At 29.0% G+C, this 12,436-nt stretch overlaps 3 protein-coding genes across 3 annotated transcripts; all 3 read left to right on the top strand.

Annotated features, from left to right (window-relative positions):
- Window positions 1-4,943: 4,943 nt before the first annotated feature.
- BX663DRAFT_489429 (aspartic peptidase domain-containing protein) lies at window positions 4,944-6,190 on the top strand (the record flags this gene model as incomplete). Its single annotated transcript, XM_051524893.1, has 2 exons — window positions 4,944-5,745; window positions 5,856-6,190. 2 exons carry the CDS (start codon window positions 4,944-4,946, stop codon window positions 6,188-6,190), a joined length of 1,137 nt encoding a protein of 378 aa, XP_051379059.1.
- Window positions 6,191-6,697: 507 nt separating this feature from the next.
- BX663DRAFT_489428 (uncharacterized protein) lies at window positions 6,698-9,389 on the top strand (the record flags this gene model as incomplete). Its single annotated transcript, XM_051524892.1, has 11 exons — window positions 6,698-6,726; window positions 7,027-7,045; window positions 7,386-7,457; window positions 7,523-7,600; window positions 7,657-7,717; window positions 7,780-7,879; window positions 7,971-7,987; window positions 8,078-8,492; window positions 8,709-8,829; window positions 8,917-9,025; window positions 9,139-9,389. 11 exons carry the CDS (start codon window positions 6,698-6,700, stop codon window positions 9,387-9,389), a joined length of 1,272 nt encoding a protein of 423 aa, XP_051379058.1.
- A 1,893-nt stretch (window positions 9,390-11,282) lies between these two features.
- BX663DRAFT_522211 (uncharacterized protein) lies at window positions 11,283-11,696 on the top strand. Its single transcript, XM_051529350.1, has 2 exons — window positions 11,283-11,555; window positions 11,608-11,696. The coding sequence occupies exons 1-2, from the start codon at window positions 11,387-11,389 to the stop codon at window positions 11,616-11,618; spliced, it is 180 nt and encodes a 59-aa protein (XP_051379057.1). The 5' UTR covers window positions 11,283-11,386; the 3' UTR covers window positions 11,619-11,696.
- Window positions 11,697-12,436: the final 740 nt, after the last annotated feature.

Here is a 12,436-nt window from a genome sequence, read left to right as displayed (position 1 = left end):
TTTATTTGTGAAATGGTAGCCATAACAGTTGAAGCTGTCATAGATCAACTTTGCCAAAAAAAAAAAAGAAAAGAAAAAGATGTCATATCACTTGTAAAACGTATTATCCCGCGATATTTTGCACGAGATAGTGAGGAAAATATCAATCAGCCTTACTCATTTAATACTTTTGTACCTCAACTACGACGACCCTACTAATATTACTGTTCTTACAGGCGTGATTATAACTTTTACAATGGATCAATTTTAATAATTCATTATCAATTCAATTTCCAAGTGATTTACGTACACCTTATGTAATTTCTATTATTCGACCCTTTTTTCGAGCAACCATCTATCAATGTCATCATATGATAGCAAGAAATATGAGCCGGTTTAATATCTGAAGTCTCTTACTCGTAATCCTCTTTATTGATTCACTAATTGACTTGTAGTAGTCTTACATTTCAAAATTGACACTATTTGGACGGTTTCTTTATTATTATCAGTATTAGTATTAGCAAGGTAAGGTAAGGATAAGGTTACAAATGAAATTAACATTTTTATTTGGGGGCTACTAAACTTGAATTGTATTTCTTTCGGTTTATCAACCGTTATACTTTAAGATTCATTGTCCCAAAAGAGTGAGGGAAAAAAAGGCGTTATTACCGATTCATTATCAAGTTGTATAGAGTCTCCTGGATCTTCAGCAGATAAGCCATTATTAAGTATGTCATGTACTATTCGATAGTAACACTGGATTATAAGCACCTTCTTATTAGAGGTCGTGGATTGTACTCTTTGGCTTTTTTACTCTACTAAAAAAAAAGGATATAAATTCCTAAAAAGAGTAATGTTATAATAGTAATTAACTATACTTTCTATAGTCAACGACGACACAATCTGCCAGGGAAATAGTTTAATTGCTGAATAAAACTTGGCGATCTGCCTTTTTTTTTTTTCTTTTTTATGAAAATTTTTAGAAGAAGTCTATTTTAGTGTAATTTAAGGTGAATAAGATAATAATAAGAAAATCTACTCTATATTATAAGTAAAAAAAAAAGAAAAAAACAGTCGAGTATTGTAGAAGGGTTCAAGTTAGCGATAAATAGTGAGTGCATCAACATATGAATTATGAAAAGAAGTCATCTAATAGCAAGATGCATCGTACATAATAAAAGATAGCAGTAGTTTCTTATTAAATGTATGTTCACATCATGTGCATTAACTTTGGTTAATTTATAGTTTTTCCTTTAATTAATCCATGTAATGAGACAAATTCACTGAAGGAGCAGTTACCCTTTATATTCTTTATGATGAAGTCAATGCTCATCCAAAGCAATATGTAACTGATAAGAACCTCAAAACAATAATGACCTTCATTAATATCACACTAAACGATTGTATCTAACAGTATCGTTTTCCAGAAACGTGTTGTTACGTTTTACAAGTAATGTCAAAGGACAACCTTTTTTTGTTTTCATGATAGACTTCAAGAATACGTTTTCTTGTATTAAGTGACATTATACCATCCGTAGATACGATACGGAGGAGTAAAGGGATTTATCTTTGCGGAAAATTTTATAATAAAAAAAATAAGATTTCTTTGCAAAAGCTGAGATATTTTAACAACTTCTTTTCGATGAATCGGTCAAGCCTCCTTTAGTCCTTTATATCATATATAACTACTCCAATAATCAATACCCAAAGAAAATTTTCCTTGGAGAAAATTGTGCTGAAAAAAAAAATTATTAGTTGGGAAAAACCAAAGTTAGTTTGTTTCCAGATAAAATAATTGATGGTAAGGCTTGAAACAACTTCAAGTTATACCCCTGGAAAATGAACAGTCTTTTGTACAGCAATCAGATTATGGAATGCTCATTACGAATGTTGACTAATTTTAGTCTTATTCTGGTAATTTACATTCTAGTGATGCTGAATTTATTTAACCATACAGAACTTACCTTGAGAGAAAGGAATCTTAGGAAAATATACAATAGTCTTTTTAAATATTTATACACTGTGCTGCTATAGTCTTTCACCACTTTTGTTAATGAAAGAATTACACGCTTAATTATTAAATATTATTAGAGAAGCAGCTTTATTATAAAACGATTTTTATTAAATTATTTTTTTTTTTTTCATTTTTGTTAATATTATAAAAAAAAAAAAAGATGCTTTTCTTAGTTCTCAAATCTCTTTAAAAGAGACTTGATACTAACAGGATTAACCACGAGAAGGTGAAAGCATATCTAATCCCAAAAATAATATAAACCCATACCAAATGTTGGGCTTTTTTTTCTTCTCCCTCTAAATTTCTACTTGAAAGATAAACGTCCAATTTCAACTAGTAGACACTTGGCAAAGTCCAACCTGGCCCAAGCCTTGCTAGAAGAAAAAGATAGGATTCCTCACCCTACCCAATAAAAAATACAGTTGGATGTAAGTTTCATTGGAAGCCGGGCTAAACATTCTGACCTGTAGCGTGGCGAAGTGGAAGGAATCCAGATACATGAAGTGCACGACCTGACTATTGTTTACCTGAGAATGTCCCTTCTTTGACCCCTAGCATCTACTTTTGACTTAACAGTAAATACAAGTTGGGATTCTTCAACTAAATAAATAGATGAAAAAACCACGGTCAGAAACGTAAGCTGTGCATCCTTATCTATTTTTATTTTATAAACAGCAACTAGATAAAAATAAAAAGAAGGAAAAACCTCCAAAAAGAAAAACAGAAAAACTAAACCTTGAGATAAGCCCTTTCAATGGTGCAGACAAAGAGTACGCTAATCTCCCTAAAAAAGGAACAGGTTTACAATTTCCAACCCCAAGTATCCTTTTTATTTCCCTCCTCCTTTGGAAATAAATCAAACTTGAGCAGTCAAAATTCGATAAGGTCCCATCAATTATCTAAGGTTGCAATAACCCAAGGTGAAGGCGGATATGCATGTAGTAACCAAAAGAGAGTCTAGGCCCTCTCCTTTAGCCATGTTATAAACGGACAGTTCTACAAACTCAAGTAAGCCAAGCTATGTGACTTGAGCACACTTCATAACCCTGACAATGTCTACCCATAGTTTCAAGTAAAAATAAAGAAGAATAGGAAAAATAAAAAAAAGCTAAAGAAAAAAAAAAAAAAAAGGAAAAAAAAAAAAATGTACTTTTTTTTTATAGTAAAATTCAGGAGAAAAAAAATAAACGAAAAGAAGGAGAAGTTATTAAAGTTTAATCTTAGCGTTTTTTTTTTGTTTTTAATTTACTTTGCGTTAAATCTTCTCTCCTGCCTTTCTCCTTTCTTTTTTTTTCTCTTTTCTTTTTAATACTTTAGAGATAAGTTTTGCCTTTTATTTGAATGTAGTAAAGCATTACTATCTTCTTTGAAAGTAAGCAAGAAAGTAAGAAAGTAAGAAAAAGAAAACAAGTTTGTTATATGTATTCATGTGAATATGAGCATTCTTGTAAAATAATTAAGCTAAAACTAGTTAAATGCAGTTACACGACAGAGCATGATATTCATACATTCTCCAAAAGAATAAGAGTAAATAAATAAGCTATCAATAATATAAAAAATGTCATTTTATACAGCAGTTTTTTTTCAATTGTACAAGATATTTTGGCAGTTTATGCATTTTAAATAGTTAGGCTGTAAGCTTTCTTATTACTGTATTATGGCAATTGAGCTCTTTTTTATGATGATCATGATAACAAGGCTCTTTAGGTTTTGATCAGTTTGAAAGGAATAATGGCTTTAAAGAGAAGAAAGAGATAGAGTTTCAAAGAGTGTACAAAAAATATGTTATCTTTTATTATTATATGTTCAGGTTTATAGTTTGTCCTGTATTATGTAATCCATCTTTTATAATATTACTTGTGCTTATATCCAGAGCTTGTTCTATAACAAAATTATCAAATGTATATATAAAGAACCTCTCTAAAAGAAATTTTAATACAATTACGATAATACGCTTTTCCTAAAACGAAATTTCTTTTGCGACAATTATTTGTTAATTGGCGACAATGTCCATCGTACTGGCCGTACAGAGTAAAATGCTTTAATAAAAAAAAAAATCTTTAAATTTGTTCAGTATAGTCCCAGATTCGCGTTCATGTCCTATATTCTCTTATGTGTCCCATTTTCATATTGGTATCCCAATTTTACAACCCTGTCCCGATTTATTTTGGAAATGGCCAAAAATTTTTTTATTGACCCAACCTAGTTTCTTCGACTGCAATGATAATAAAAATAAAAAATAAAAATAAAAATGCTTCAAGGATTAGAAAATTAAATGCTGTCACAATTTGAATATAACAAACATGAAAGGGTACATGTATTTTTTTTTCCCCTCCTTTTTTTTTTTTTTTTTTTCTTACATTTATTTTAAATATGAAAAATACACCAAGAAGTGTTTTGTTAGGATGGTAATTTCAACTGAAATTATATGAATGGTCTCTTTTTTTTTGTTTTAATTGATTGAAATGAGAACTTTAGGACTGCATTAGCTGTTTGTAAATATTTAAAATAATTCATGTGCTATTATTATTATTAAATATACAGTATTGCATAGCTGCTTTATGTGCCTATACAATGGGTAAAAATTATACTTTGAATAGGTTAAAGGAATATACAAAGGACAATTCAGTTACTTCAAGTGGTGGACATGACTCAGTAGAAGCACCAAAAGAAGGCGAACCTTTAAAACGTTCCGTCAATAGAAGATTATAAAATAAAGACAACAACAATAAAAAAAAGAGTCCAATTTTTATTTATTGTTGACATAGGAGACATTCAAAAAAAAAAAAAAAAAAAAAAAAAAAAACGTGTTCTTTATAAATATATTCTCCTAATAAGTAAGAAGGTCCTTTTGTTCGCTTTATATAAGATATATTTATTTTAGCTTTTTTTTTTTTTCTTACTTTATTTTATAATTCTAATGAAATTATTTATCTTTGTATTTTTATTAATGTCTACTGCTTCCTCATCACTATTATCAAACACCCTTTTTGTAAATAGTAACGTAGTATTACCTGTTAAATTTCCTATCGTTAAGATTTCAACAGAAAGGTTTCGTCATGAAAGGAGGTTTGATACTAATAATCATGTCCCATTAATCAACGATATTTTTATGAATGAAGTTGCTATTAAGGTTAATATCGGCACACCGTCTCAAGAATATACGTTATTATTTGATACTGGCAGTTCTGATATTTGGGTCCCCTCTTTTACTTGTTCACCAGAAACAGGTTGTCCTGAATTTTTACATCGTTATGACCCTAAAAACTCGAGTACCTATCATGCATTTAATGATACGCAAACTATTCATCTCAATTATACGATTGGTCGAGCAGAGGGTGAATACTTTGAAGACCTTCTTTCTCTTCAAGGTCTTACCATTTTACATCAAGTGATGGGTATGATGAATAAAATAGAAGGTCCCATTTCAGATCAAATGAAAACGAAGGACAGAAATCATTCGTCAACTATTATTATGGATGGTATCTTTGGAGCAGGATTCTCATCCGGTACCATGAGAGCTATAAACGATAACTTACCTTATGAACCCTTTATTCCTGCTCTTTACAAATCTGGAAAGATACCAGGTCCCCTCTTTTCTGTCCTTTTACCACCTCATAGTGCAGAGGAGGGAAGCATTGTATTAGGTGGTATACATGATTTTGTAAAGACAATACTCTATACATCCGTTGTAGGACACAGTTTAGAAAATGGCGATAAACAATATACTCATTGGCTTGTAGAAATGAAGGGTATACAATACCAAACGGCTAATACCTCTAAAAATTTTCATTTTTTGAACGACCCATCTCATTCGGAGTAGATACAGGCTCTAATTTCATGTATTTACCCAAGACTTTAGCTTATGAGCTTGCTACAAGCATTACTAATAACACGTATTATTATTCTACGAATCATGCACCTGATATGTTTAAAGTAGACTGTCATCTATTTGAAAGCCCTAATCGAGTCAATTTCTATTTCCCGTCCTCTTTTGATCGACAAGAAAAAGAGATAAAAGTTCCTATAGCAATCAAGGATTTAATAGCGAAAAGAGAATCGGATCATCAATGCTTCTTGTTAATTTTACCGTCCCCAGATAATCGTAATTTTATATTAGGAAATATGTTTTTAAGACATTTTGTTACAGTTTTTGATTTCAAGAAAATCAACCACGAATTGGATTTTCTCCTTTAAGAGACTTTTAAAACTAATAAAATTGTAAAGGAAAAAAAAAAGAACGAAAATTGTTGTGTATTCCTACTACTACTACTGCTATTACATAATAAACTTTTATTGAAAGCATAAATACAATGAAGCATTTTCTTCCTATTGCTAATTATAGTATTAAATGGCTACATTAAGAAGAAATATATTGTATTTTTATTTAAAAGATTGTCACCCTCATCTTCAAGTTGTTTGAGTCAAGTTTTTTTTTTTCTACTGAATTATACTTCTTTGGTATTTTTTTCTAACAATCACTTTTACTGTTAGACTCTGATAATAGGTGCCTAAATGTATATTCATAGTATATGTGGAGGATTATTTTACGCTATTATTATTATAAGAGTATTCTATAACAGGCTGTCCTTTTAGTTATATAAAATAAAAGGTTTGCAGCATTTAGGATTGCTTATTACTTTAAACAGCCTATTTCATCATATACTTGGAAGTAATGGCAAAGAAATGTGAGGCATATTAATTATGTCAAAGGAGTACGATACTACTAAATAGTAAGCTAATGAATACGACTACTTCTTTTTTTTCAAATAATCTATAATAAAGCTTAATAAATGACTTTACGTTTGAATATATGTAATATATTTAGTTGGATAATCTTTTTCTTTTTTTTTATATAAGAAAAATAAAATAAAGGTAACTTACGCTTGTCAAACACTGTAGAGACTAGTAGCTAACTTGAAGACCACAAAGGACGAGGATTCTATTCAAGGACCGCAGCAAAAAAAAAAAGGATCATTAAGGTAGAAATCAGCATAAATGTTAATTATTTACTTATTTGTAAAATTATTTAGCGGTTATGTCATAGGAGTGGTGTTTGTGATTGAGTTGATAAATTCATATATGTATATGTATAACCACACACACACATATATATATATACCCACCATACAACACACACACACCAACACATGTATTTGATTCCAATCATGTTATAATGTCATTTTACTTATAAAATTTCTGGCGGGATTTTATACTAGGGTGGCGGAGAAGAAGGAAAATAACTGCATTAAAATAGATTGATTTCTTATAACCAATAAAAGTCTAAATTTATATAAGAAGCTTCATCCTACTTTCTCTCTCTTTTCGTTGTATATATTTCTTTCATTTTTTTTCTTTATAAAAATGAATAGTATTGTAAATACATTTGAAGCTAATTCTTCATTTGTTCAACAAATTCGGATTCCGTTATAATGGACATAAAGTCATCAATGATCCCATTCATGTATGTAGACAGTATTATTTTATATAATAATAATACTTAATTTTATCATCTACTTTAACACTTAGGGACATATTACATTGAATGACTATACAGTTGAATTTATTGATACTCCTCAGTTTCAGCGTTTAAGAGGTTTGAAGCAGGTACTTGAAGATATATGTGACATCTTTTTTTTTTTTTTTTTGACATATAATATAAGCTAGGAGTACTTTATTTTGTTTTTCCCGGTGCAAGTCATAATAGATTTGAACATTCAATAGGTAATGAAAAATATATAGGCATATACATATATATATTGATGTGTATAATAATCATATTTCAGGTGTATCACATCTTTCTGGAACACTTATTGAAAGATTTGCAAGAGATCAGCCAGAATTGGATATTCGTAATGATGAAATTCGATGTATTAAATTAGCAGGGTAAATATGATATGATGAACATAGTATAGTATAGTATAGATATTCATTTTTTTTTCAACGTGTAATACATATATGGATAAATGCTATATAGACTATGTCATGATTTGGGTAAAGAAAAGGGAGGGAGGGAGTGAGGGCGTGATTTGGGGTTTATTAATAGCATATTGATATCATATCGTAAAATGTGTGTGTATATAGGGCACGGACCATTTAGCCATGTATTTGATAATGTATTTATGCCTCAGGCAAAGCCCGGTTTGAATTGGTCTCATGAACAAGGTTCAGAAATGATGCTTGATTATTTAGTTGATGATAATCATATTGATATTGAAAAACAAGATATTCAATTTATGAAGGACTTAATTATGGGCGAACCTACAAGTTCATTTAGTCAAAAATATGCTGATCGTAGATTCTTATTTGATATTGTTGCTAATAAAAAGAATAGTGTAGATGTAGACAAGTTTGATTATATTGAAAGAGATGCTTATAATATGGGATTACGTAGTTCTTATGATGCGAAAAGACTGTTAGTTTATAGCCGAGTCATTCATGATGAAATTTGTTATCATCATAAAGAAGTTTATAATATGTATGAAATGTTTCATACACGGTATAGTTATTCAAGCAAATTTATAATCATCGTGTCGGTAAAGCAATTGAATTAATGATTGTGGATGCACTTTTATCTGCAGGTAATATTCACTTTATATTAGCAAATAATACTAAATAATAATAATAAATAGATAGTTATTTAAAGATCTCAGATGCAGTCAATAAGCCAGAAGAATATCTTTATCTAAATGATATTATTCATACTATCGAAAAGATCCAAATGTCCTGAATTAAAAGAGGCTCGTGAGATTATCAAGAATCTTAGAACACGTAACTTGTATAAATTTGTAGATGAATACTTGATCCCACCTGAATTAGAATTATTTTTAAATAAGGTATGCATGGATACATGTCTAGTATATATAAACGTTGTAATGAAGCATTTTCAATATGTATGTATGTATGTATGTATTATGTTATAGGACAGAGTGACTCCTCAAGATATTGTTAATCATCAAACAGATAATGCTGGATTAGTACAAGAAGATATCATTGTTGATTTTTCTAAAGTCAATTATTCTATGAATGACAGTAACCCTGTCGATTCAATTCGTTTCTTTTCAAAGTTTAATCAAGAAGGCAAGTAAATTATACAAAACACACACACACATATATATAACATGTATTCATGATTTTATAAATAGAATCTTTTAAAATTCCACAAGAAAAGGTCTCTTATATGATTCCTAATAAATTTCAAGACATAAATATTCGTATCTATACTCGAAATCCATATAAGATGCAAGCAGTTCAAAAGGCTTTCCGTCGTTACCTTGCAAATATTACACATACTGAGACTTTAATGGATCCCTCTATCACTGTTCCTGCTGATTATGAGAATTTTGTCATCGCAAAGAAGCGACGTATATCATCAATAGAAGATAAAGGAAAATAGATTATTTTAAATGTTGATGTTATAAAAAGTATATATCGAATAAGCTACTATTATGTATAATAATAATAAATAGATGAGTTATAAGTGAATATATCATTCATTTAATTGCAGGAAAGAGTGAGATGATCTGAAAAGTATATATATTCCAAAAAGGCAGTAATTTACATTTGTGTATTTTTAAGGAAAATAATATAGTTTGTGTTTGTAAAAGATAGTATTTTCATGCTGATATGTATACAAAAGATATTTATCTGAATACATAGAAATCATCATCATATTTTTTTATTTTTTTTCTTCCAAATTCTACTATTTATTTCTGCCCCTATACAATTTATATATATATCATGTTTATAGATGCTGTATTGTTCTTTTCTCCTTTAATCGCTTTATTTTTTTTTTAAAAAAAAAAAAAAAGAACACACATACACACATACTCTCTCTCCTATATCTCCTTCCTCTCCCTGTCAAGAAGCCAATAGGAATATTTATAAACTTAAAGGATAATAAAAAAGAGAATTTTAATTAAGTTTTACACGAAATAAAGTTTTCTTTTTAGTTGGTCTTTGCTTTAGATTACTTTGTAGCACTTGCATATAGATTATTGTCTGTAGCACAAGCTCTTCATATGATGAGAAGGTCAGATGAAATATGGAAAAAATATGTTTAAAGCGCCCTCGTTTAATCAAATTCTTAAATAAATAGAGTTTATAAAAGTCGAACAAAAAATAGGAGAAAAAGCATCTGTTCTCTCTTTCTTTATTCTAGGATTGTATAACTTGGAAGATACAATATGTTGAATGTAGTGCTTATTACATAATCTAACATGCACACACACATACACACATACATACATACCTATTGTGTATAACCTAACATAAAAAGTAAAACCCTTTTTCTTTTGTGTTTATTTTATAATTCCTTATTTGGAATAGTAGACCACTTTACTAATGCACACCATCTGATAGTTACTTACTAATTTAAGAAAATAGAACTATATAGGTATGACTGCACTATATAATGATTATGTTTCCTTTTTTTTTTTTTTCTTTAGAAAAAAAAAGATTACAATTGAGTATTTATTCTCACCAACATTTGTATATTGTATATATAACATTAGAAATTACATAATATTGAACTTGATTACTAAATCGTAGTTTATTTTTTCCTTAAAATGAGCTGTGTCTTCTTTTATGATTAGCATACAAGAAATCGTCTTTTTACAATTATGCACTCGAAATCTCGGTATATTATCATTAGTAGTTTTGAACATAAAGTTAATATGCAATGATTTCAGAAGTCAATGCCCCCTATACTTTATAGAGAGTTAGATAACCTACTTGCACAAAAGCAAAGGAAATAAAAGGAGCGGTCAGGAGGACAATACTTATGATTCAATTCAATGTTGATATTCGCATAATTCAATATTTACACTTTTATCTTTGACGATTATCCTCAATGGAATCATTCTATTTACTGCAACAGTTATTGGTAAACTAAGCTGAACATTCATGACTTATTCAATTTGGAAAATAATATGCTGTAAACATTTACATCTCGTTGCTATAATCTCTAATACTATGAGAATACTCCTCATTTGTTAATTCTAGATTATTTGTATTGCCCTATAAACATGTATTGCAGATCATATATATATATATATTTCATAATGACATTCCATTTGCTTTACTGTGTAGGAAACAGTGCAAAGAGACTCTACTATTGGTATTTGAAATTCATAAGCATCTACTGTAAATGCATTTATATGGCAATCCTTTTGTTGTAACTTTCTATAAAGGATATTTACTATACCACTCATTCTCATTTTAATGGGTAACATGGTATTTCTTTTGTAAACCATCACTTAAAATAATCAGAAAGACTGAGTATGAGGGGTGAAAACTTGGCAGTTACAACAATTAGATTCTTTTCCCTTCATTGCGAGATACGAATAGTATACTTTAGTGGCAGAATTATTTAATCATTTTAAAATCATCACTATGTTGTCTTTAATCTCTCTACTCCAAATCTTTTCTTGTGTTTGCGCGTGTTTTTTTTATCGCTTTAATCTTATTATACATTCTTTTGATGTCAGAAAGAATATTAGCAACTTACTAATCTGTCCTATACAATGGCTTTCATTTTTCGATAGACATACTATCCATCTATAAAAAATAAATAAAAATAAAACTTTAAAGTGCTAATCTTTCTGTCTATTTACTATATCTGTAATTGCATTTATGACTTGATTTTTTTTGTCATTATACTCTTCTCTTTGTTATTTATGTTTCTCTCTCTCAATATTAATATCTTTAATTTTTTAAAAAAAAAAATCTTTAGCATATTTACTTTTACATTACTGTATAAATAATTGTACGAATGAGAGAAACGATTTACTTTACTGTGCAAATTTGTTTCAGGAAATCTGTAAAAATAAACTTTCATCGTATATTTATAGGAAACAAGAACAATGGTCTTAAATCTAAAAAAGGGGGGATTTTTCAGGTACCGCATTTTTTTTTTTTTTTTTCCTTGAGACACAACAGATAGTTAGGATTTCATAGAAAGATCTAAATTGTTGCCTTAAATATAAATTAGTTGTAGTTAATCATGGCCGCCCTTTGAATCTCATCATTGGGAAAAAAATAAAAAGGGAAATTGCTTCTTTTTTTTTTTTGTATCTCCTTTTTTTTTTACATACATTTATATATAAAAATATAAATATACATATTCATATATTTGTATAGTCTTACTCTTCTATCATCTCCTCTTTACTCTATATTGTATTTAACTAATAAAAGATGTTATCACCTACAGCGATAAAGCAAGTTGAGGAACACTACAATCATATGAATCGAAATATGCAAAGAATGCAACTTCAAAAATATATCAGAAATAATGAACTTTATAACGATGAGCAAAACGAAATATAATAATAATCCAAAGGCGAATATATTAAGTTTAATGCAACATGTATCAGATGAAGAGTTACGACAAGCTATTCAGATTGAATTAAAAGAATTGTTACTGATTATGATCGACTTATTTCA

The sequence above is a fragment of the Cokeromyces recurvatus genome (genome assembly GCF_025118155.1).
Source record: "Cokeromyces recurvatus strain NRRL 2243 chromosome Unknown BX663scaffold_33, whole genome shotgun sequence".
NCBI classification, from domain to species: Eukaryota; Fungi; Mucoromycota; class Mucoromycetes; order Mucorales; family Mucoraceae; genus Cokeromyces; species Cokeromyces recurvatus.
The sequence above is the reverse complement of the archived record's forward strand: the minus strand, read 5'-3'. Positions and strand labels throughout refer to the sequence as shown.